This window comes from Nelusetta ayraudi, unplaced genomic scaffold (genome assembly GCF_046127955.1).
Source record: "Nelusetta ayraudi isolate G7.1 ecotype Tasmania unplaced genomic scaffold, CSIRO-AGI_Nayr_v1 ptg000042l, whole genome shotgun sequence".
Lineage (NCBI taxonomy): Eukaryota > Metazoa > Chordata > Actinopteri > Tetraodontiformes > Monacanthidae > Nelusetta > Nelusetta ayraudi.
The window spans coordinates 17,127,501-17,152,925 of NW_027466092.1; the positions used below are offsets into that span (position 1 = coordinate 17,127,501).

General features: G+C 44.3%; 3 protein-coding genes across 5 annotated transcripts; 1 reads left to right on the forward strand and 2 right to left on the reverse strand.

Moving 5' to 3' along the window:
* Positions 1 to 1,009: 1,009 nt before the first annotated feature.
* ush1gb (Usher syndrome 1Gb (autosomal recessive)) lies at positions 1,010 to 6,701 on the reverse strand. Its single transcript, XM_076035040.1, has 3 exons — positions 6,361 to 6,701; positions 2,783 to 3,230; positions 1,010 to 2,124 (listed from the first exon to the last, which is right to left on the reverse strand). The coding sequence occupies exons 1-3, from the start codon at positions 6,522 to 6,524 to the stop codon at positions 1,309 to 1,311; spliced, it is 1,428 nt and encodes a 475-aa protein (XP_075891155.1). The 5' UTR covers positions 6,525 to 6,701; the 3' UTR covers positions 1,010 to 1,308.
* Positions 6,702 to 7,034: 333 nt separating this feature from the next.
* On the forward strand, positions 7,035 to 13,406 carry LOC142893979 (proton channel OTOP3-like). 3 transcript variants are annotated; one of them, XM_076035042.1, is made up of 8 exons: positions 7,035 to 7,232; positions 8,032 to 9,137; positions 9,248 to 9,384; positions 10,053 to 10,111; positions 10,496 to 10,641; positions 10,728 to 11,467; positions 12,451 to 12,621; positions 12,713 to 13,406. In XM_076035042.1, the coding sequence occupies exons 2-8, from the start codon at positions 8,771 to 8,773 to the stop codon at positions 12,881 to 12,883; spliced, it is 1,791 nt and encodes a 596-aa protein (XP_075891157.1). In that variant the 5' UTR covers positions 7,035 to 7,232; positions 8,032 to 8,770; the 3' UTR covers positions 12,884 to 13,406. The 3 variants fall into 3 exon arrangements, with proteins under 3 accessions (XP_075891157.1, XP_075891159.1, XP_075891158.1); XM_076035044.1 differs by having other exon boundaries at positions 10,731 to 11,467; XM_076035043.1 differs by lacking the exon at positions 7,035 to 7,232 and adding an exon at positions 7,645 to 7,767.
* A 145-nt stretch (positions 13,407 to 13,551) lies between these two features.
* On the reverse strand, positions 13,552 to 24,698 carry hid1b (HID1 domain containing b). Its single transcript, XM_076035041.1, has 19 exons — positions 24,561 to 24,698; positions 23,661 to 23,810; positions 22,941 to 23,111; positions 21,624 to 21,746; positions 19,136 to 19,242; positions 18,889 to 19,005; positions 17,851 to 18,103; positions 17,711 to 17,767; positions 17,439 to 17,579; positions 16,925 to 17,015; positions 16,660 to 16,811; positions 16,136 to 16,214; positions 15,867 to 16,031; positions 15,564 to 15,791; positions 15,174 to 15,295; positions 15,002 to 15,088; positions 14,828 to 14,919; positions 14,066 to 14,224; positions 13,552 to 13,867 (listed from the first exon to the last, which is right to left on the reverse strand). Exons 1-19 carry the CDS (start codon positions 24,624 to 24,626, stop codon positions 13,804 to 13,806), a joined length of 2,424 nt encoding a protein of 807 aa, XP_075891156.1. The 5' UTR covers positions 24,627 to 24,698; the 3' UTR covers positions 13,552 to 13,803.
* Between the last annotated feature and the right edge of the window lie 727 nt (positions 24,699 to 25,425).

Genomic DNA, 25,425 nt, shown 5'->3' on the forward strand with positions numbered 1-25,425 from the left:
TTAGGGCATTGTCAGGTGGGCTTACCTTAAATTCCTTTAAAAGTGGCAGTGCAAGATGTCAGCTAACTAGGAGCATATATGTATATGTATATATATATGTATATATATACATATATATGAGAACCATTCTAAGGGTAGGAAAACCAAATTACGTTAATTGTACCGCGAGTATACGCTTTTATTAATGTATTTATGGGCAGTATGTTAAGCTTTTACCAATATAAAAATCATAAGCCAACTTTTGCACACTGGACCTTTTAAGTGTGCAGAGGTTAAGGGCAAAACACGAGACAGGTGAGAAGACAAAAAAACAGCCAAACAGCGTGATTCCCCCACACTGTTTTCAATAATACCCGCTTCTTCCTGAGCTCAGCGCTACAGGGGTCAGGTCGAGCCTATCCCAGCTGTCCTAGGGCAAAGGTAGGATCAATAAAGACCATTCAGGTTCAAATGCAGAATCTTCACCAGCACAACCTGCTGCAGTCTGCTGTCAGGAGCAGAGGCGAGCAAAACCCCCAGTGAAACCAAAAAGGCCTCGCAGCAACCTGACATAACAGCGTTATCAAGCGCACATTGGTACACCCTCACCGAGTCGCCCGGTTGTTGATTCAGTATTTGCATTCCACGTGCAACTATTTACATGAACGCCAAGACGGATAAAAGTGAGTCACTGTTGGCTTAGAAAGTGTTGGAGAACTAGAGAGGACAGCCGATACATGTTGCAGAGATGACAGATGATGGAACCAACAGGAAGACACAAACAAGAACTTTACTCGTAGTTTTGAGGTTAATGAGGCAAAACATTCCTCTTTCATCTTTTATTGAATTATTTCTCAGGCCTCACTGTTGTCCTTACTGTTTAGGTCCATTGTAGATGCAAAACATCTTTGGGGTGTTAGTTTGAAAAAAAACAAAAAAAAAACTCTAATATGTTATTAAAAAAAATAAAACTGAAAATCTTCACTGATAGACTAAAACACAGGTCCGGTTCATAAAAGAATCCCATTAAAAAAAAAGCATGCAAACAGGGTGATGATCTACTGTATTCATGCATGACAATTTACAACTAGATGGTGTCACTTACAGGCTGAATTACAGTTTTTGTGGCTTCTCTGCTAAAATAATCAGTATCAAGGCTAACAAGATATTTACATTCAATCATTACTCGAGATAAAAATGGAATGATCTTCTTTAAAAAGTTTTAACTCAAAAGAAAAACAGAAGTTGTCAGCATCGTTGAAAGTGGCAGATGTACTATATTTTATTTCAAAATAAAATTTAGATTTTTTTTTTTTTCTGTGCGGACCTTCATAGTTCAGTGTCTTCAATGGTGACTGGCTCTTCCAGGGTACCTAAGCGTCTCTTGCAGGCATCTAGAAGTTTCTTGCGGGGACCCAGCGGAATGTGAATACTGCTGAGGTCCTTATCCGAACAAAGCAGCAGAGCCTGCAGGTCAATCTTTTCCCTTCTGAAAATCTGCATGAACTCACTGAGGCCTTGACAGGCCAGAAAGGTCTCCAGCGGACTGCTCTCTGGCTCCAAGCCATCATCCAGAGCTACATCATCGTCTTCCCAGGGAAGCTCCTGAAAGTTCCTCTCCTGGAGACTCAAAGCACTGCCAATACTGTCCTGGTCAAAGCTGGGCGACTGCTGAGGCAGACGTCCACGGAGACGGACGTTAGGGGCCCGTCCCGCAGGTTCACTCCCTGCTACGCTTCCCTCGTCCTGAGGACCAAACATGCCACGGGTCATGTAGTTCCTCCTGAACACCATGGTGCCCAGTCCAGGTCTGTTGAACAGAGAATCGCGTCCCGAATCGGCGCTGATCTCTGAATACGCGACCTCGTAGAGTCCCGGGTCACTCATGGCACGGGAGATGGTGTCACCATCGTTGTCGTTGTCCTGGTGGAACATGTCGCGGATGTTGAGACGTGACTTCTCCCTGGGGTTGGCATACGTGCCCTGTTTGAGGAACATGACGTCGTTGCTGAGCTGCAGCCCTGACAGCGAGCGTACACTTTTCCGCCCATCCTCGTAGATCTTGAACGTTCCATCGACCTGCTTCTTCTTCTCCAGCTTCTTCTGGATCTTGGCCTTACCTTTGCTCGTGGAATGCAGAGTGGCCTGAGAGAACAAGGACACATTGAGCATTAACATATCTCAGGAAAAATAGAGAGGTCTTTTGGACCAGTCAAAAGCACTGAAATTGAGACCGAGTTCACCTCTGGGTTTGGCTTTTACATGCTGTTATTTCATAGCTGGATGGTGCTCTGCATGGTGATCATAGATAGCCACAAACCTTTTGAGGAGTATTTTGAAATGCATGAGGTCATACCATAGGAAGAATAAATCTTGCCTGTGGTGAATCCACATTTTGAGTCGTGGCGAAGTAGCAGGAAGTCAATGGGACAGATGCCAGTTCAGTTTGAGACATGTTAAAAGAGGGTCTAGTATCGAGGCGTTTCATTTAGTTTTGATTCATTATCATGATATAATGTGAAAATGATCACATAAAAATGTGAAAATGATCACATTAAGACGTCACTCTTTTCAAGGAACGACGTGATACTGAGCCTTTGACTATTATGACGTAATGTGATAGTTTGTGTAAAAAGGTGAAAATTCTCATGTAAAAATGTGAAACTTTGACCTAATTATGTATGTACTCTGTAGCTAAAGAAACCAAATAAAAACAGAGGTGCGGGCACATCGTTTTCCATCCCCTCCTAGCCAAGTGAAAAACAGTGAGCTATCACAGACTTCTAACGCCAGTGGTGACCACCTGTGAGAAAGGCAAATTGGACGTGACGGTGTTGAACTTGCGGCTCAGCGTGCTGCCGCTGGTGTAGCTGGAGAAGCTCATGGCATCCAGGTTGTCCATCGCCGCCGACTCCTTCATGAACTTCTTCTCCATCCGCTCGCGGTGCTTCTTCTGCAGCTTCTCGCACTCATCGATCCGGCGCTCAGCGGCACGGATCGCCCGGTCTTTGAGCTTGCCAACCAGCTTCGGGTTGAGGGTGATCTGCTTGGCAGCGACGGAGTCCAGGTAGCGGACACACTCCATGTGTCCCTTGGTGGCCGCCATGTCCAGCGGCGTGTGGTAGTCATTGTCCAGACACCACACATTGGCACCGAAGGCCACCAGGAAGGAGATGCAGCTGTGGTGGCCATTGGCTGCAGCCAGGTGGAGCGGCGTGTTGCCCCAGATGTCACACTTGTCAGGATCACCACTGCAGGACACAAGCAAGAACAAGAGGATCTCAACAAATCGCACACAGTATTATTTAATCCTGTATCCTGTTGTTCTGCAGAAGCATTTTGCCGCAGACGTTGATAAAATGGGGTTGTCAGCAAACTTATTCAGTCTCTGGCAAGCAAAAGAGTACCGGCATCATGTCTTTTTTTTTTTTTTTTTACTCAAAATTGTATATTAGACAAGTGTATTTGCTGAATTTTACACATTTTACCTAGATTGTAACAATGTCAATTTAAGTGCTCTTTTCCATAGTAAGAGCCAGTCATCTTCTTTTTTTTTTTTGCAACCAGCTTTGGCGCCCCCCCACTGGCCAAATTATAGAATGCAGAGGTTTTTTTTTTTGGTACTTGCTCATTGACCTCCTTTTAGAAACCAGCCCATCTATTTTTACATCAGAGTTCTGACCAGGTACAGACTTCTGTGGTTTACTGAGAAACTCAACCTCAGGTTGCCTATCCGCTTACATATGGAATTACATTTCTGTCACCTCTGCCTAAATTCAAGGTAAAGGACAGTCTCGATTCACCTGCAATTATATCAGTGTCTCTGGAATGGAAAAGCAAACCATTGAGATTGACATATGGTACATCAGAACAGTGATAATGTTGCAGCTAACTAAGACTTGCAGTCTTTTGGGAAGACACCTTAACAATTGAAAAAGAACACTGAGATATTCAGCCCCAGATACACTGCACAGATGTCTATCAGTAACTCCATAACCTTGTGCCGTCAAAAACAGGTCAAACAGCAACTCTCTGGACTTTGAAATTCAAACATGTGCAGGCACTTGGTGACTTTTCCTCTGTGTTAGTCTCCGCCCACACAACAAGGCCGCGGCTCTGCCCTGATCAATAATTAAAGTTGCTACAGGTTAAACATGACAAAGGTGACAATGCATTATTCATCCTGCGCAGCGTGAGTCATTCTTTTCAGACAGCCGGGGATGGTTGTTACCACACACACCGTGAGGTCACCACCCCCTTCAAAATGACATCTGATTTCAAAAGCATGCCTCGCCAAATCCCACACAGCAGCGGTTTGTTTAACTTCTCTGACAGCAATTAATCCAGCCAAATTAAAAAAATGATCCAGCCCCACAGGAGTCAGACTTCTCTTCAAACAGTAACCTGATCAGGTCTGCCAGAAGCTCCGACTCAACAATTGCTCACAAAACCTCAAACAGCTGCCCGTGTATCAGAGGTATTCCTTGGCTGCTAAATTGTATTGCTGTGTTTGGTACCCACTGAAACGTAGCAAACAAACTGCCGAGGGGCCCCATGTTCCCACCCTCTGTTAATTGTTTCTGTCCGGCGCCGAGTCAAGAGCCGACCGCAACAGAGGCTTTATTATCTCCAGCCAGAACTGACTCAACAACAAACAATGTGTGAGAGAAAGCTTGACGGTACTCCATATGTATGCACAATATGTTAAGAAGTTAAAAATTCTTGAAAATACATGAAACCTATATTTTTCTGGACACCTTTGAGGTCTTTTTGAACTTAATGAAGAACTATTAAGGAAAAGTGTGTCATTAAAAGTATTGTATAGTCAGATTAAGTTAGCAGAGCAGTAACACTACAGGTGAAGCAACCGAAAGCAGAAAAAACTGCACCCCTTCTACATACTGATATGGGAAAGTTAAGGTAGGGCACAGGGCAGCAATTGGAAACCAGAGCAGGGCTGATAGAAGCAAAATACTATTGATAAAGAAGAGAAATTCCCTCCTTTATTACAACTGCTTCTCCACATGCACTCCCATTACGCAATGTTTTCTATGGGCTCTATTCAAGATGAGCATATGACATTAATCTAATTTGTCAAACATTCTGCAAAAATGCTGGTCTTGCAAGAATCTGATTTAAAAGCAAAATGTTTGCGATTTCATTTCTCAAGAGGATACAATCAAAAAATCAAAAAGAAACCCTTCACGTTTCCAGAGGCTACCCCTTTTTTGTTGTTGTTTGTTTTACCTTTGACTGTAAACTCTGAGCCGCAGCCTGGTTCTCTGCCTGACATCCACTCTGCTCTGCATCCTGGGTCGATCCATCACTGTGACCTTTGACTGTCTCTCCAACCAGTATGCCCATCAAACTCATCTAAGCGTTCACTTCACTGCTCGTCTTATAAAACAAGCCACGAGTTCCACTACGCAGCACATCATGGCTGCTTCTGAAGTTTAATCCCAGCTGAATATAGATTTACCACTAAAACCCCCTTAGGATTATCACCTGGGCGGCCTGCGGAGGGTCTCAGATCATATCAGCGTAAAGACTATGTGTAATTGATCGTGTTTTATCATACCTCAATGCGGCTATGTAATGGATTAGCTGAGAGATTGAACGCAGCATGCTTCAGATGTATTTATGTTACGCGTGTTGGCGAGTGACCTTTCTGTGTAATGAAGCCATTTGAAGGCACAGACACTGATTACATCAACAGGAAGGAGTGGGAAGGTTTTATGTTTATGTTTATGAAAGCTGACAGGAGGGGTGACCGTTTAACGCAGGCATGTGCAAACTATGGCCCATGGCTCCTTAAACTTTTTAATCCAGCCCACAGAATTTGAAGATTTTATATTCATCATAAGTAAGTAATACAATAGCTGTATTTCATCAATACTTTCAGTGTTTCAAGGGACATTTCTATAAATAGATAAATACCGGGGGGCTTCATAGATAGATATTGTGTTTATTTGAACGCTTTTGTTCATTTTCAATTGACATTAAAGCACATGTTTTCTACATTTCCCATGATATGTTTTTTGTCCCATGAGGTGGGTCACCAAAACACTCCATCCATCTGCTCTTGGTCCGGCCCCTTTCAACAACAAAAAAAAAAGTTATCCCACCCCTGGTTTAACGACGACAGATGTGTCTGCCAAAGCAGAATGTTCTCAATTTTAGATGACAGTAATAAATGCTGATGATTTGAATATAATGAGTCATTTATCTCGTTTCTGCCAACTTAATTAAAACAAATGTCTTGTCTCCAAGAAGTAGAGTAACTACTGGATGGAGGGATTGATGAACACAAAGAGCGATAAGCGTTTCGTTGATCAACCATGTTCTGCTTCTGGTCCCATGGAGCCCCCGGGCCGGACTCACCCTCTTCCTACGATGAGCCGCAATGCCTCCAGGTGGCCGTGGTAGGCGGCCCATAGGGTCGGTGTCATCCCATCCTCGTCCGGCGCGTTCAGCTCCTTCCGAGTGGCCTCTTTCAGCACGCTCAGGTATCCGTCCCGGGCCGCCCGGTGGTACCGGTCGTTCATGGCGGCGCCCTACCCTTCGAGTCACTCCGTGTTCGGTTCCATTGGGGTTGTGGAGGCTTTTCCCTGGCCCGCACCAGAGTTCGGCAGTTTCCAGACCCGGGCCGAGGGGTGTCCAGACAGCAGGGCGGCCGGAGCAGGGACCGAGCTGGCTGGACGGTTACCAGGAGACGGGCAGTGGGCGGGTCCAACGTCGGAGAAGGGGAGGAGTTAAAATGTTAGGGTACACCCGAAATAGAGTGCAGTTTATGCTGTAAAAATTTGAGAACAGTATAGTCATTTTGTTAAATGAACGTATACTAAAAAAATAAATTTATGAAGATAAGACGTACAAGTGGAACGTAATAGCACAGTGTCGAATGGACAATGTGGTTTATGAAAGAATTCTTACATTCTGTTGTGAAAATTTGTCTTTATTGCTCATTAAAAAAAAATAAAAAATAAAAATAAAAAATAGCACGGATTCCTATGTTAAAACTGCAGAGAAACATTATGAGAAATGACTGTTGTGGTGTTACATCAATGTGAATGATTTCGCGCTTCTATTTTGAAGATGGGAATCACGACGACAACAAGAGGTCAAATTTGATAACACAATAAAGCAATAACTGACAGCCGTAAAGTTGAGTTGATGTCTAAACAAAGTGACCTGATAGACTGGTTTCCTAGTCCCATTCCTCCACCGGATGTGTTGATCCGCAGGTGCTACAGGTGAGAGCTGATCGATTTTTTTTGAGTTTCTCATTTCCACCTTTAAACGTTTTCGCTCCATTAATCGTGCAAGTAGACCTATCCAACGCAAACGTTTATGTATTACCATCAAAAACAAACAAACGATGTAACGTTTAACTAAAACGAAACGGGCGTCAAAAGGCGAGGAAATGAAAGCATATGAACGTTTCTTAAAATTGTAATCAGTTTATATGTCACGCGTGTTAGCTTCCCTTTTTAAACAGATCACACTTGTGCGTGGTCCTGTTTCAGAGAAACTCGGTCGTTGTTTTTTTTATTTTTTATTTTTATCTTTTTTATTTTGACATGATAGCCTACATAAAAATAAACAACCGTGGGTCCGTCTGGATTACTACATTTGACCACAGGGTGTCGCACTAGTGACGAGTCTCTGTTTGGGCTATGAAAGTTTGGGTGCAGTGCTTGATGTTTCCTTCCAGTGAGAGGAGAGGGACCAGTTTCAATGTGGAGGAGGCAGTATGTCTTTGAGAGCGGTTGACCACCTGACCAACAGGTGAAGAGATGCAAATTCTCTGCTGACATTAACCACGGCACAAATTAAGCTAGCTTTTGCATGTTTTTAAAGAGGTGCCACATTTTTCCATTCAGTATTCAAACAAACTGGTTTCTTTTTTTCTTTTTTCTTTTTTTAAAAAAAGGGGTAGATTGTAAAGCGATAACGCCCAGCGCAACCAGCCACCTGACGTTATTCTCACAGCCCACAAGCGCAAGTATTGTTTGCTTCTGTGTAATATGAAGCTGTCTGCGTCTGTTTCAGATAACGTACCCAGAGGATGGAAAGAAGGATCATAAACGAAGGATCACAAGTGCAAATGCTTTATTCTGCCTTAAATATCAACAGGTTGAAACGCACCGCACTATATCTATGTTGCCTAGCAATCATGTAAGTGAGCACCACTGATTGGGAATATAAACAGAGTTTTATTGCTGCTGAGATTGGGTCCAGAAGTGGAAAAGTAACTGGAGAATTGTAGCTCCCCTAGAAGAACAATAATCCTTAACAATTCTTAAACCAAGAAATAAAAGGCAACACATTTAATGAACTGAAACGAATGCAAACCTTTTCTTGACCCTGCTGCGATAAGAGCTAGGTCATTTATAAATGGCTTCCTGGTCTCAAAAAGTGACACGACTCGGCAGTGCAGAAAAAACCAGGACAAAGAAGTTTGACATACGAAACTGGATCGACTGTTGTGATCTTTGGTGTTTCAATTCCCTTTAAGGCTACAAAGCCATAAAGAAGTGCAAGAGAAAGTGGGAGTGAACATGTCGCCTGTTCTTGGGAGAGGTGTGTCATTATTAATGCCACATCAGTGTGTGAGCTTGTCCCGCCCACACCTGCACTAGGAGGGCAGCACACCTGACAGATTGGCAGTGCTTTGTCAGACGCGTGCCTCCACATGTCGAAGGAGCGCTAAAACACGACGGAAGGTTGCGGACAGTAAGTGGAAAAGGAGTGAAAAGATTTACCCACAAGAGGCTGAAGGCAGGAGAACATGGAGACGGACCCCGGGGCCGTGGAGCTCAACTCCTCGCCTGGAAGCCCTCAGAAGGAGGAACCACCCAGCTCTGACCACCAGCTGCACCTGCCCGAGGACCTTGACCCGGTGCTGGTGTGGGTGCCCATCGGCCGGCGCCTCATTTCTGGCCTGGTGGGCCTGAACGCGGTGCTGCTGGGCGCTGCCCTGCTGGCCGGGCAGGCTTTCAACCCCGAGGGCTTGAGGTACCAGGAGCCCCAGGTGTTCATCCTGCTGCTGCTGGGCGGGAGTGTGCTGTGGATGCTGTGGTTCCTGCTGTGGACCAGGAGGCAGGCGGGCACGGCTCCTCATCAGGACCACCACGCCGGTGGCATCGCTGTCACTCGTAAGCAGCTCCCGGACCCAATGTCAAGCTTTTTTGTGTGTGTGTGTGTGTGTGTGTGTGTGTGTGTGTTCTGGGTTGTGTAAAGGTGTCTGCTCTCTGCTGCCTTGCAGTGGCTCTGGTGCTGTTTGCCGCATTTAGTGTGCTACTCTACGTCTTCCTCATGGGCTACCTGCTCAGTGTGAAGGAGTGTAAGCCTGCCGCCAGAGTGATCTCACCGTTCATCGAGGCTCCCTTTCTCATTGTGCAGGTAAACACTCTGACATGCTGGTAGGAAAGGCGTTTAGAAACAGCTTTTCAGAGCTGATTCTTACATCGTCCTAAATTAATGTGGGAACCAGACCAGATCCAGCATCCAACACTTCAGTGCTTCATGATCTATTTGTGTGTATTTATTTGCATCTCATAAAACGTAACAAAATATTTGACTTGATCACAAACAAGCTAATATGAGCAAATCACAGCAGCAATATCATTTCAACAGCAATGCTGAGGGAGCTCTTATATCTCCAGTCAAAATCAGTGTTATTGTACCATTGTAACGTTTCAATTCAGTTTATTGCCTCGAATTTAAACAAAGCTGAGATCATATAACTAAATGGAGACTCGGCAGGCAGCTTGTGTTTGAAGTGACACGAGTAGCCATAAAAGCGTTGCATCTGCTCTCCGCCTGATGCAAGGCAAACACATTAGATTGTTCCCACAATCACACTGTAAATGCCTGAAATAAGAAACTGTAATCACAGATCAAACAGAGGATGGGGATGAGCAGCAGGCAAAAAAAAAAAGTTTCACAAAGAATTATCCACAATTTGTTGTTTTTTCAATGCAAGACAATGGTAAAAATGTGAGAAAAGATGCCTCATTTTGTGCATGTTTCCTTTTTTGTGAATTATTGCTGACATTTTGCTCCTGCAGACATACTTTCTGTGGGCTCACTCCAAAGACTGCATCCACAAAAACAAGATCGTCATCAGGTGCTCTTTTTTTTTTGTTTTTTTTTTGCACTTTTTATTTGCCACTGAACAAATTATAAACATATTTAGAAAAAACACCGGGGCTTTAAAAACATTTGACTGGGTCACATATCACAGCAGGCTTGTGAGGAGACATTTTTATTTGTATGTCTTGTCGTGTAAACCCTGACAAATTCTTCAATACTGTCGGTATGACAAATAAGAGCTTACATATAGCAAATACACATATGGCATTTCCCTTTTAAAGACGCGGGGCCGCAGACAGGAAGAGCTAATTAAAACTGCCAGTTTCACGTACAGTACAATAGTGTGCAACCTACAGCTGCTCTACAGCTGCCGTATTGTTTGCCTCAGTATTTGACTGTGCTTGCTGTTTGCGTTGAGGTCTGGCCTGATGCTCGTCCTCTCTGCCGACATGCTGCTGTGGCTCAACGCCGTCACCGAGGACACCATCCACCAGGAGATCGAACTGGACAGGGAAGACAACCTCGACCTTGGTGGCGCCGTGACCGCCGCCTCAGAGGCAGCAGGTAGACATCAAACGGCGAGATCTCCCTTACGTTGTCACTCGGCTAGCATCCCCCGAGCTCACAATCCGCCCTCCACTATCTGCCAGCAGAGATGGCCAACAGCAGCGAGTGCCAGTGCAGTGCCAGCATCCTCTGCCTGACCTTCAGGAAGGGCGTGGAGGTCCTCTACCCCTTCAACATGGAGTTCTACCTGATGGCGGGCTGCATGGTCTATGTCATGTGGAAGAACGTGGGCCGGAGGATGAGCTCCGGGCACCAGCACCACCACCAGCACCACCACCAGCACCACCACCAGCTCCAGCACCACAAGCTGACCCTGCGGATGGTCCTGCAGGCCAGGGTGGGCCTGCTGCTGGGCGGCCTGGTCCTGGCCGTCGGCCTGGTCGTCTTCGTCCTCTACCAGGTGATGGTGGGCCAGCCGAATCTGCGCTTCACCGCCTTCGTGCTCTTCTACGGCTACCACCTGGCCGTCATGCCCGCCATGTCCCTGTGCAGCCTGGCGGGGATGCTGCTCCACCGGCTGGAGAGGCGGGCCAGCGATGCCGGGCACAACCCCACGCGCAGCCTGGACGTGATGCTCCTGGTGGCGGCGGCGCTGGGCCAGCTGGCGCTCTCCTACTTCTCGTTGGTGGCGGCCCTGGCGGTGGGCACCGAGGGCCCGCTGGCGAGCCTAGACCTTTCCTACTCGCTGCTCAGCCTGCTGGAGCTCATCCTGCAGAACATCTTCATCATCGAGGGCCTCCACCGGCACCCCAGCCTCCTCGCCAAGAAGAAGAAGAAGAAGAAGAGGAGGAAGCAGCAGCAGGGTCAGAATGACATATTGAAGGTGAGTACGTCCGACTGTGGAGTCTACTCAGTCTGAGTAACCCCCTCATTCCCACTCAGATCCAATATGGCGGCCCATTCATTTCAATGGAGTCACTCACCCAGCGCACATGCCAAAAATACTTTTGGGTTCTACGTCGCTTTAACAATTTGTGGACCCATAGAACATGTGCATGTCACTTCCCATCATACCTCTGTGACACACAATGCACCAGGATGCATAAACCAATCAGAACGAGTTCAATAAATTCTTATCTGGGGATTTACTGGCATATATATATATATATATGTATATATATGTATATATATATATATATATATATATATATATATATATATATATACATATATATATATATATATATATATATATGTATATATATGTATATTTATATATACATATATGTATATATATATATATATATATATATATATATATGTATATATATATGTATATATATATGTATATATATATGTATATATATATATATATATATATATATATATATATATATATAAATATAATAATTAAAGATTAAAGGTCAAGTGTGTAAATTTTGGAGCAAGACCCCTGTTGCTCTATGTATAATCTTATATATATGAGAACTGTTATAAGAGTAGAAAAACTCAATTATGTTTTACTGTATTGTGAATATACACTTTTATTAATGTATTTATGGGCAGTATGTTAATTCTTTACCTAACTTAACTTAAAAATCATAAATTGAGCCACATTTTACACATTTAAAAGTCCACGACTTAAAAATCTACAATCTAAAAATTTATTATGAACTGCATTTTAGATTGTAGTTGTCCTGTCAGCCGTTTTACAGGCGATTATTTTTGTATTTGTGGTCTGTGTGCTTTTTGGGCCGTATAGGGTTTTTTGGCTGCAATACCTCGAGTGGCCACTGGGGAAAATTGCTGCACATTACATCCATGAGTCTGAGCGGTTAGGGAGGAATGATTTTTATTTCCTGACAGCTGAAGAAAAAGGCAGAAGAAGGGGAAGCAGACGAGGAGAAGAAGACGGACATTTCACTCCTAGAGAGCAACGCTGCATCACCAGTTGCCCAAGTGCGTGATGGGAAAAGGCCCTGGGCTAAAAGAGCTAATAAAGAGATCTGTGCCTTCCTCATCCTGTCCAACGTCATGGTGAGGCCCTGCGACAGCACACGTCCTTCCTTCCTTCCTTCCTTCCTTGTAGCCTTCCAGCGCTGACCGCTGCCCTCCTCTCCTCCCGCAGCTCTGGGTCATCCCAGCCTTCGGAATCCACCCGCAGTTTGAGAACGGCCTCGGGAAGCAGTTCTTTGGCTTCTCCGCCTGGTTTGTCCTGGTGAACCTTGGCCAGCCGCTTGGCGTTTTCTACAGGATGCACTCGGTGGGCGCTCTCATGGAGCTGCTGCTCTCTGAATAACCACCTCCACACGTTTTAATCATGAAACCTTTCACGTTTCCAAGTTATGTTATAGTTTTTAAGTCTGCTTTGTCACTGTGACAAATCAAGTTTTGTCTTTGTTTATGTGTTTCTGTTGAAAATCTTTGATAAATTCCAGACATATTTATTATAAAGTTATTATAAAGTTCCAGCTGTGGGATATTGTTTTGATGCAGCATGTACAGACTCCAGCAGATAATTCAAGGTTCTCCAAAGAAGGAGCTTTCGTTAGTGGCTTTTAGGTTTGAAACAAATGATTAGTTTAATTTAGTAAAGAATCATAAGGAATCAGATAGATTTGATAAGACTGATGTGGGGATGCAGCACAGGCCTTGTTTGCAATGTTCTGTCACATGATTGTATAATGGCTGCAAGTACAAAACACATTAATTACTTTACATTAAATGTTGATATTTATTTTTGATAAATGTATCTGAAGTGATCATAAATAAACTAAACTGCCTCAAAAAAGGGTCTTCTACCAGACCTCTGTAGTGTCATATGACCTGAAGTGATTTCTGAGGTTTCTGTGTTTTGTTTTGTTTTTCCTACAGTGGCCTCAACTTTATTTCGAACTGCAAAAACTTTTTGTGACTTTATGATGAGGTGATACTGTTGGTTTTTGAGCAGACAGAAGAAATCGAGCAAAGGGATCAGATCTGACAAGATCTGATGAATTTTTAATTCATTGTGTAAAACTTAGTATTTACAGTCCATGCTTCAGTACGAGCAGAGGATGCCGATGCACCGTCTCCTCAAGTTTTCTTTGGTCACTTAAACTCTGAACAGCCTTTCTGGCAACGGTAAAAGCTGCCTATTTCCTGAAACAAGATACAAATATCCGTGTGGTCAGACGCGAGGATGGTGAACCAGCCGCGCGATCTTGTTCACTGGCCGCTCTAAATCCTCTGGATCTCAAAGAGCCGGATGTCGGTGTCGTACCAGATCGGCGGATCCACATTGCTGCAGATTAGAGATGAAGGAGAAAAACATGCCAGTCACGGACTCCACCCTTGCTGGGCCGGTTTGAAATATAAAGGCTGTTTTCATAGGTGGGTGTGTTGTCTAAATAAATGCATTGGCAAGTAGAGCCTTCACTGAGTTCACCACAGATACCAGAGCGGGACATTCCGTGTGAGAGAGCCAACGGTGTTCAGTTACCGCAGGTAGATGACGCCCCACATGTATGTGCGGAACCACATGGCCGTGCCGGCATTGGCCTGGTACTTCCTGATGAGGATGGGATGAGGGACGGGCAGAAGGCCGACCAGAGTGCCGTGCTGGAGGAACTTGAGAATTTCCGACTCGTCCGTCAAACCCCTGGAAGACGACAGTGAACATTTCTGCTCAAAGACGAAGCTGATACTGAGTAGGGATGCACCCATACCGATACCAGTATCGGGTATTGGTACCAATATCAGGGTTGAGTTCGGCTATGTTCTAGAACAGGGATGTCAAATACACATGCCTTGGAGTAGCAAGAAAAAGTGCATGAAGAAAACGTTCATAGTCTGTTAAAGTAAATAGTTTGATTCCCAAAATACCAGCAGAGCATTGTGGGATTTGTAGTATTAGCGGAACATGTGCTGTATAAAACTGGGGGGCCCGCTCTGCTCGTGATTTTGTATTGCCTCGCGGGCCAAATATAATGACACTGCGGGCCAAATTTGGCACCTATGTTCTAGAAAAACCTGTTGTGGAATGTTCTTCAAATAACAGAACATAACAATAAATCATAACAAAAAATCAAAAAATCAAAAAAATCAATGAAATTCTATACTATGTCGGTGAGTACTGAAATCCAAGTACTCGTACTCTACTTGTTCTGTATAAAAGTAATATTCGTGCATCGCTAAGCACAAAAAGGACAAAAGGCATCTTGGAAAAGTAAAAGCAAATGTTGAGGACGGTCTGACTTCTTACTTGTCAATGCAAATCTTCTCCACCTGAGGCACCAGCACCTGCAGCAGTCGCATGATGGTCTGCAGTGGAAGCTTTGTCTTCCAGGACAACACCTGGCGACAGGAGGACAGGCGGTTCACCGCAGAGACCCTGACACAGAGAAAAGTTGCCAAACCCCTCGGAGGGCTGACTGACCCACTCCGGATCGGCGCTCCAGGCTCCCGGTGCCGACGAGACGCTGGCCAAGCGACTCCTGGCCGCCTCCGACTCCGCCTGGAGCACCTGACGTCAGGAGAGACTGAGCTTTATTTACTCCTGCCACCAGGAGGTGGAGGGAGGTGTTGGAGCGGCGGAGACGCTGTCTCACCTCGGTGTCTCTCTCCGAGTTGGACTCGGTGTCGCTGGCTCCTGCTTGCGACTCTGAGCGAGGCACCGTCACCATGGTGCCGTCCTGACTCACCTGGGCCTTCTCCGTTATCTTATCGATGCCTGGAGGATGCAAGATAACCCAGAAATGAGTTGCTACACTTGGATGAAAGGTTTTTTCATGCACTTTAGCGCATTAATGACCAGAGCCTGAGTGGTGGTGGGGTGTTTTTTTTGTTCGTTTTGGCCCGTTTATTGTTATCCTTTTGGTTGTGTTTTCTCATAGGTAACACCTCGTCCTTCTAATGACGTTTCTTGTTGCTTTGAACAAAAAATACCACAAAACTATACGATGTTACTGCCTCCAATCCAAGTCATAACAGCTCCGCACCTGGAGTGGCCTCTAAGCTCGCTTTGAGGCCGCCAGGCTTGGCAGGTGCGACCGAACTTGAGCCGGTGGAGGAGAAGGAGGAGGAGGACAGAGATCTGGACCGTGAAACTCCCGACTTCTTCCTTCTCTGTAGGGCCTTCTGGATGGACGACATGTCAGAGGGCAGGTTGGCCAGATGGTGGAAGGTGCTGCGCTTTCGGATGATGGCGTACACCAGGTTGAAGTTACCTGAAGAGGGACGACGACGGAGGTTAAAAGACCAGTCCGGGACCTACTTACTGGAGCCGTGTTCCCGTTGCTCACCATCAAACTGATACTGGATGATGTTGTTGAAGACTTCCAGCAGATAGAAAGCCAGGTGGTGGTTCTGGGGCAAGGCGAAGAGGAACCAGGGTGTGGTGAAGGCCTCCAGCAGGTGGAGCAGCTTGTTGGCCGCCACCATGGACAGACTCTTGAGATACGGTGAAACTGTGAGAAGGAAAGCAGGCGAATCAACACAATGAGGCGTTTGAGCTGCACTGCTCTTCTGTCTGACCTTCACTGAAGGGTCGGTTCGCTCTCGATGTACTCACTGTTCACGATGATGGTGAGCAGGCAGTCGAACAGAGGCTGGAGGCGCTGGTGTCCGCTGGTGATGACTTTGTGAAAGATCTGAACACGTAATGCAATTAAATGTTCTGTTAGGCTATTGATCCTGAACTGACACATCACATCAAACATATCAAAGTGGTCTGCTAAAGGGTCAAGGTTCAAGGTTCAAAGTTCAAGGTAGCTTCATTGTCCATACTATAATATATGTAAAAGCAGCAGAAATCTATGTCCGTATAGTGCAAAACAAACACATTTACAAGATAAGCGTATAAGTGTCTTGGCTTTATATCAGAATTTCAAGAGTTTGAGATAACATGTAGGATTGAACTGTCAGCATTCTAATTTGCTAGTGCTAATATTACAAGTTGCCATTCAACAGTTTTAAAATTAGCATGTCAACTCCAAAGAGACTAAATCAGATTTCTCTTTCTTGTTTGCAGTGATGTGGAGGTGGCACTACGTGATCGAGGTCGCTAATGAAATCAACTGAAATGTCCTCTGTTACCACAACGAGCAGGTCGGCGTGCGTCCCCGTGAAGACTGGAATGTCCATTGGAACGCGGAGAGCGTACGGCTTGTTGAGTCGCACGCCGAAGTTCCTCTCTCCGCTCAGCAGCAGGAGGATGAAGACGCCGATGTGCATGAGGCCGACGCGAGCTGCGCACACGCACACGCACACGCACACGCACACGCACACGCACACACAGTATGTTGTGTTAAACTGAAGCACGTCTTCTTCCTCACAGCCGACTGTGTTCCAGCGCGCTCACACTGATCGGTTCTGGCTTCGTTCAGGTTGAAGAGGATGGGGACCAGGATGTCCAGCACGTCGCTGCTCTTCAGCACAAAAAACAGGAACTTCTGAAACGCGCAGTGCCAACAGGGTTCATGTGAGTCGATGCATCTCTGACCTTTGACACCAAGTTAATTCCGACGGACTAAGGAATATGGTTACAGTTCTGTAGTTCTGTTGAGTTCTGACTGCTAACACCCACATGACCCACATCACCCACTTGAAGCGCATTAGCGTTACACTGGGTGTGAATACATTTCCAAACTACTGTTCAAGGAAAATTTGAATTTGAGTACCCCAAAAAAAATCAACCTAATTTCATTTTAAACCTAATTTTCCAGACATAGAAAGTCTACAGACATGCCAGCAACTTTACGCTGACCTATTTAATGCTAACGCTAATGCTAAGACCAGAAAAAAAGTGTCAGTTCAGATCATAGGGAAGCAGACACACAGCTCGAGGCGAGCTGCTGAATGTCGGAGCTTCACACCTTGTTGACGTCGCAGAACTTCCAGAGGAGGATCAACAGCTCCTGCTGGAACTGGATCCTCTTGGCAGAGTGAGGCAGGTACGTCTGGACCAGAGGATTGTTGAGGAGCTGCGCCAAACCTCTCAGGATGAAGCTCAAATCCTGGTATAGACAAGTCAGCAAGTCAATCATTTATATATCTCAGTCCATCCATTGCTAAGTATAGATAGATAGATAGATAGATAGATAGATCAAGCTTTATTTGTCATTGTAACATGTATTTTTAACAGTACCTCTTCTCTGTGAATCCTGGAGAGATAATTTACAAAAAGGTTTTCTGGCTCAGCTGGCTTGAAAAAAACAAAACAAAATTATTGGGGATTTTAAAATGTAGTTTTAGAATTACTAAAAGATACAATACTACTACTACTACCTGCTGCTCCTCCACACTCGATGCCAAACCATCCGGAGCTGCTGGGGCTGCTGTGGAAGCAGCAGCAGCAGCAGCAGCAGCAGCAGTCGAAGCGACTTCCTGCTCCAGGGTGATGACGAGGACCTGGATGGCCTGTTCCACCAGCTGCTCCCGCTGGTCTGAGAACAGCAGGTGGTTGTAAGGGATGCCGTAGCCCACCGGGTCAAAGGCGCACACCACGTTGAGCAGGGAGGTGAAGAGCGGCAGGGCATGTCTGGGAAGGTGAGCGTGTGGAGGTCAGACGGGGAGCTGTTCTTACAGCTTTTTAAATCCGATCCACAGGAGATACCACGATCTTTAAAATGCACGTTAGCGCTGATCTACTTGCAATTTCTCAAAGGCAATGGAACTCTCGCACTTCTATCGTGACGAGGTCCAATCTGCTTTGTTTGTGGAGGTCTGAGTACGACCAGACAGGTCAGCATCCCTTAAGAACAAAGAGGTGGAGCTAAAGCAGACAGCGGTGGATGCTGCACTGCGGTCGTCTTTAACAGACCTGGGAAACTCAACTCTGATAAAGGTTGATAATGATAATATATTCTACTCATACTCACATATCAGGATGCTAAAGCTATTAACTTCTGACAATGGAATGTGTTTACATCAAGTTTGGATAACACTAAGGTCATATTTTTTGGTCATATTTTTTTCATAATTTTTATCCCTTTATGCATTAAAATGAATATTTTGTTTTTCCAATGGGAGAATTAAACATAGAAATCTCTGTTTGATTAAATAAACCATAAAAAAAATATCTCTTTTTTAATTTCTAATTGTCTAAGTGGAACCATGAAATGGTCAGTGATGCAAAAGGCCCGGATATGAGCTGATTTTCAGCTGAGGCAGCTGATAAAAGTATTATCATGTTTGGGCAACATGTCCCTATAAATCTTCTCTAAAACGTCACCCTCTTCCAGTTTAATGACCATCAATGATCGGGAGGGCGCACTATTAAAAGCCGTCTCCTTGACTTCTATCAAGAGCCGAGGTCGTTGCTACCTGTTCTCTGTGGAGCAGAAGAAGGACACCCAGGGGTTGAGGCTGCGTCGGTCCGAGGTGGGAGGCAGGTACATGGCTTCCGAGAAACAGGTGAGGAGCAGCTTCAGCAGCTCGGTCCTGCAAGAACACTCACACACATACAGACGCACAAGACTTATGAATGAAAAATGCATAAACCACACCACCTAGTGGACAAAATAATTATGCAGCGGCAAGACGTTTGAAAAGAGTTGAGGAGGTTTTTCACCTGTTGAGGTCGTGGACGTAGTTGAAAGGCGGCGTCTGAGCGAAGCCCACCCCAGCCTCCCAGATGTACTCACAGCTGTCGATGGACTTAATGTCCTCAGCGGTGTCCTGGAAAAGCACGACAGCTAATTTGCAGCAACAGCACACAATTGTTGTCTCGCCGGCTGTGGAGATGTGAGTCTCCTCTCAAATGTCGTGGAGCGAGACGAGACTTTACTCCTGGAGCTCAAGGAGACCAAAACAGACATTTGAAGAGCAACAACTATTGTCTCTTTTCCGAAAATCATGACTCACCGACTTCTGACAATGCGTACCTTGTTTGCGGAAAGACTCTTTAACTACCTGATGCTGACAGGCTGCTTTTAATGTGGATTAACACTCTGCAGCGCTGGATCTTCCTCGTAGGTCTCAGGCCATTAATGGTCAATGGAAGGATTATAATTAAGCTACTGCTCATACGACCATTCGAGACACATCAGCACATCACATCAGAATTTGTGTTCACATCATGTCTATTGTGCGCTTCAATGACTGGGCCAGCAGAATCAGAGTGTGATGCTGCACAATTCTGAGTTGTTACAAAAACAAGCAGGTCAAATGGCTTGTTGGCACCTGCTGAACACGAGGGCTGCAGGAGCGCAATGACAAAAATACAGCGTTCATTAGACAGTAGAGGATTAAAGTAGAAAAAAATCATGGCAAACAAAACCGGAGTTTCTTTTGCCATCGCTTACCACTGTTAAATTACCTTAAGAAAGCTATTTGAAATTTCGGAAATGATGGCAGAGTGTTGCAGGTTGATTACAACTGATTATTTTTTTTATTATGTTCATTGTCCTTCTTTGGAACACGTCCAAACCCTGTCTCAGTCTGTACATATCGTCCCGAAAATGATGAGGTCAGTCCCTGTGTTCTGGTTTCTAGTTGTAAAAAGAGTTTTTTTTTGAATCATGAGAAGTTCCACTAGAGCAGGGTTTCTCAACTCAACTGATGGGTCGTGGAGGTTATTTATTTATTTATTTATTTTTGTTGTTATTTTGTTAAGGGATTCTAAAACATATATGTGTATATATATATACGTATATATGTATATATATATGTATATATATATACGTATATATATATATATATATATATATATATATATATATATATATATATATATATATACACATATATAAATATGTATATATATATATATATATTTATATATGTGTATATATATATATGTTTTAAAATCCCTTAACAAAATAACAACACTGTATTTATAGAGAAAATGTTGGGCATTTATTTTTCAGGACACATAATTCAATTAAATAATTTCAATAATGTATTTCAAAGAATAATAAAAAAAGGGGGCTAGTGTTTATATTTTTGTGGAATAAATTTGAGTGCTGTGGAAAAAATTTGGGTCGTGACTTCATGATCAGGGAAAAAAATGTAGTTCCTGACACATCCCCAGGTGAGAACCAGTGCGCCAGAAGCCTCTTAGATGGAAGCAAAAGCTCAAAACAAGCAGTTTGTGACAGCTGACTGGCCTGAGACGCTCCACTGGCTACGGGGCGACGCAGGGAAAACACAGCCGCGCATAATTTTTCTACCTGCAGTTGCAAAAAAATTTGACCTGCTGGATGTGACTCCTTGCGCTGGGAGGCGTGAGGTGCGGCCCGATCACAGTCCCGACGTGCGGAGCTCCTTCACCCCACCCTGCCCTCTCCCGGTCTCCACTGCTGCAGATGTTTGTTTAGTGCTGTTCTCATCAGCCCACATGACAAACACGGCCAGCACTCCTCCTGCGTCTCAGCTGGGGTAACTCATTAACCACGGCTACTGCCTGAGAAGATTAAATGAAGGAGATAGCGGCGCTAACCTGCATCGCCGCGGGCTAAAACAGCGGCCTTCTACAAATCCACAGTGCTGACAGTCTGGCTTAAGGACAGCAGGGTCAACACAAGTTTAAGAAACGTTGCTTTTTCTCCCTCAGACATGAAAACAACCCTGTTTATTCATAACTCATTTATTATTATTACTTGATACTTGATTTGATATTTATTGGGTTATTACTTTGATAAAGCTGAACGCAGAAATTGGCTTCTAAGCGACTGTGCAAGAGAAACTCTATGACTGAAACCTCAGGATTCCTCAATTAATTAGGAAAACAAAATGAGAGGTTCGAGTCTAAATAAGGTTAGCAACGCTTAGCATAAGAGCTGGGAGGGGAAAGCTAGCTTCCCTACACTACCCAAAATATTTGCCATGAAACAAGTTTTTCTGGTAATATCTTTTCAAGAAAAAAAACTTGACAGCATGCGCGCTAGTCATGTTGTTGCTGTTTCTCATCTTTAAACTAAGCTAGCACAAGTGAACAAGTTCATTCAAGGTCAAATGACAAAAATGCTCTCAACTATGTAAAAGACGGACAGCATAATATGTCATTTGCCTCATTGCAGCTGATGGAATTTGTTGTAAACTAAAGATTTAAGACTTACTGAGCTGCTCTTTTTGTTGCTCTGAGCAGTGAAACCAGGACAGAAGAGAAGATCTGCAATAGACAGCAGCAGGGACTCAGCCAGCGGCCGTGATTCATCATCTTCGTCATCATCGGTCAAGCTCTGCAGGACAAAGAAACGATGAAGGTGTTGATATGGGTCAAAGAAGCAGATTCTCACATTCTCATGTTGGCACCACTCTCTGACATCAGCCAATCAGAGCACTTTTAAAGTGTTGATGAGGGAAAATAATCTAGCTTCCAATTGATGATGTTTTACATCGTTGAAAAGGAAAAGACAACAAATATTTCAATCTTTGAGAAAATCCACTGACAAATGTGGGCCTGTTTAAGCGAAACCAAAATGTCTAGACATCCAAGAGAGACAGTGATTCATAGTGACTGTTACACTACTCACAAAAAAGGATATTGGACTTTTGGGAGAAATTTATGTAAAAAAAAAAAAAAAGGTATTGCAACATCATGAAAGTAGGGCATTGCGGTCAAAGCGTGTAACTGTCATGTCCTCATCTAAAACAGATTTTGAAACAATTTTGTTGTCTTTCTCATTTCATGATGTCACAATGCAAAGGGCGCGATGACTGTTTAAATACAAACTGTTATTGAGCTGGACATTCAGTGGATCAGACACTTATTTTTGCTGTTAGTTGGAAATATGGATTCAAAAATTTAGAAAAGGTAAGTCCTTTAAAAGTTAGTGTATTATAAGTGCAGCCTGAAATTCTATCCTGAAGCCTGATATCCTCTTTCAGTAGTTTTTTGTGATTATTTTCACCTATCCTACTCTGAGCAAAAATAAAGCATTCGCCTGCAAAGAAAGATGACAGTTGCAACAAAAAAAAAAAACCCTTTCATTTAAATTAGGTAATTTTGCAAAAAGTAAAACAGCACTTCAGCTCCTGTACAGGAAACATCTTTCCCTCTGCTTTTGGGGAATATTGTTGCGTCAACAGCTTTCACCTGTGGCCAGCCCTGGTATTTTCCTGCACAACCACAAACTGCTGCACTTCACCTTTAATTACAAGACATTCAAGCCACCCTCCATTCAAACATGAGTAAGAGGAGGAGGAGGTGGGGGAGGTACAATGTGGCCTGTGTTTGCTCTGCGGTGTCTCCTGCCTACCAGGAAACCAGAGAGGTAGTGATGGGAGTTTTGTCCAGTGACTCTGCTTCCAGTCCAGACCCTGAACACAACACGATGACCTCAAACTTGTGACGTTTCAAAGCTATCCCTAGAAGAGCAAAGAGGCAGGAGATAAACTGGCCCTCCCAGGGGATTCTGGCTCCAGAGTCATACCTTGGCCCTTCCAGCTCCAGGCACCGTGGACCAGAAGAAGCCTCTCCAGTCAGCGTCCTCGAAGATGTAGGGCAGGACGCGGGTGAGCAGCCGTGTGCAGTTGAGGACAGTCTGACGCTGCTTCTCCGACGGGCAGCCGGAGTCGGCGCCCTGGACCAGCCGCTCCACCGCCTGCGTGAGTGAGGAGTGCACAGTGAGAAGGTGGAGGACTGGAGTGAGGCTTCATCACGCACATCGAGCCTGCAGAGATGATCTTGCACACTAAAATGCTGATGTGGAGCCGTGGTGACCACATAGGCTAAGACTTTCCCCCTGTTGGCCTTTTCATGCAAAGTTATGCTAACAACCACCCGTTTGAATTTCTGTATTTAAGAATGTCACAAGTCATGATGCTTGGTAGAAGAATGCACATCTAGGAGCAATAAATACCCTGCTTTTCCTCTTGAAAGTGGCAAGATTAGGATTAAGAGACTTATTTCTCATTTTAAAAAAGCTGCTTCATTGGCTGTTCTCACTGCTCAAGTACTGCAACAGCGTTTGAGCTCAACAAACACACACACACATTTAAAGGGCGGGTTTGATAAACAGCAGCATTCCTCTGTCTGCGCCCGTTTCCAGGATGGAAGCAGAGGCTGTCCGGGTGCGGACTGAGCTCGAAGGCGGCATTATGATGGGAGTACACGCATGTACGGTGACTCCGGTTTTAATGCAGCTGCTCACCTTGTAACAGAGGGTTGCCAGGTTGGACGGAGACTCCTCCCTGACGGCCCGGATCTCTGCGGACGGCACCAGAGCGAAGATGTCCTGGACGCTGGTGGACGAGTCGTTCCAGAATTGATCCCAGAAGGCATCGTCAGTGGCCTCCACAGGCTGCAGGAAGGGGAGACATACAGGAGCATTTTTATCAGAAAAACCCTGAGGAAATGTTACATTGTTGTCTGTCAGTGGGGGAAATCTCAAATATATCTAGTTTACTGTGGATAAGCGTGACAAATGCATTAACTGTTTAAGAACTATGATAATCAATAAAAACAACAAATGAATTGCATTTGTTTCAGCTCATCTTAGGGAAGACAAATTTGACATAGACAACATCCTTCTAAACAACCACATCAAGACTTCAAAGAAAAACAGACGACAGTATAAAATTCAATTCACATTATAGCTGATAAATCATTTTGAATGGACAGGGGGAAAAAATAATATCAGAATTACAGAATCACCTTGTTTGTCTTGTTTTGCCCTAAATGATAAAGACTAGCGTATCTATTCAAACTGTTTAGTTTAGTGTAGTGGGGGTTGTTGTTGTTGTGTTTTCTCAAAACTCTAGCAGGTTCTGGAGCGCCACCTTAAATGCACCTGACCACAGACCACATGCTGTCTGTGTGAAGTGAACTTCTAGTGACGTCCAGGTTCACTTTACATTTAGTTTCACTAAAAATACTTCTGTCCCTCATTATTATCACTTGTGTTTGCTTAAAATCTCTCAAGTTTTCCATACCATATGTTCAACATATGTTCTCTCCACAGAACGTTACGTTCTTCAAGCATGAAGTGAACAGAAGGGTATCAAACGTCCCGGGCAGACCCAGTCGGCACAATGCAAGTTTAGAAACCGACCTGAGTTTTGGTGGTGAGCTGAATCACCGCTTTCCTGAAGTGAAGTTTGGAGTCGCCGCTTCCCATGTCGGTGCCCTGAGCAGCTGCTGCCTGTTGGATCCGGAGGATAAACCTGTCTCATCCTCCACTGCGCTCCTGTTACCTTCACGGCCCATCGGAGACACAAAGCTTCAGCGGCAACACGTCGAAACAAAGTGTTTGAAATGTTTTCATTTATCATCAGATCGGGTTTCTAACAGGGGCTGGGTGTGTGTCTCTTTGTGTGTATTTTTCTTTTGAAATACTTCTAAAAAAAAAATAAATAAAAGAAAGAAAGAAAGAAAAAAAAAGAAGAAGAACGAAATCATTTGTGGCGTGAATACGAGTACTAGATCATTTAAATTTCACATGGAATTATTGATTTCAAAATACTTATGAATAACAATATTTATGTTGAAGCTGTCACCATTGTTTTTTCCATTTATATATTTTTTTCTGTCCTTTTTGTGTAAGAAAAATGATAACACCGACGGGAAGTGAATGCACCAAACCCCTGCAGGATACAACTTCCGGGATCCTAATGTACATATATTTGCTTCCATTACGTCATTCACCGAATAAAACTGTCTTAATGACATTTTAAATAAAGAAAAGTGTTTGGGAATTGCACCCTGCCTCTGTTGTACTATTAAGTTAAAAAGTTGTTTGAAATGTGAACGGATAGATAAGTAAATATATAATAGTAATATAGCGTGTGCACGTGTGTGTATGTCAGTGTGTGTCAGAGAGAGAGAGAGAGAGAGAGAGATAGATAGAGAGAGAGAGAGAGAGAGAGAGAGAGAGAGAGAGAGAGAGAGAGAGAGTTGCAGAGAAAATCCCCCAAATT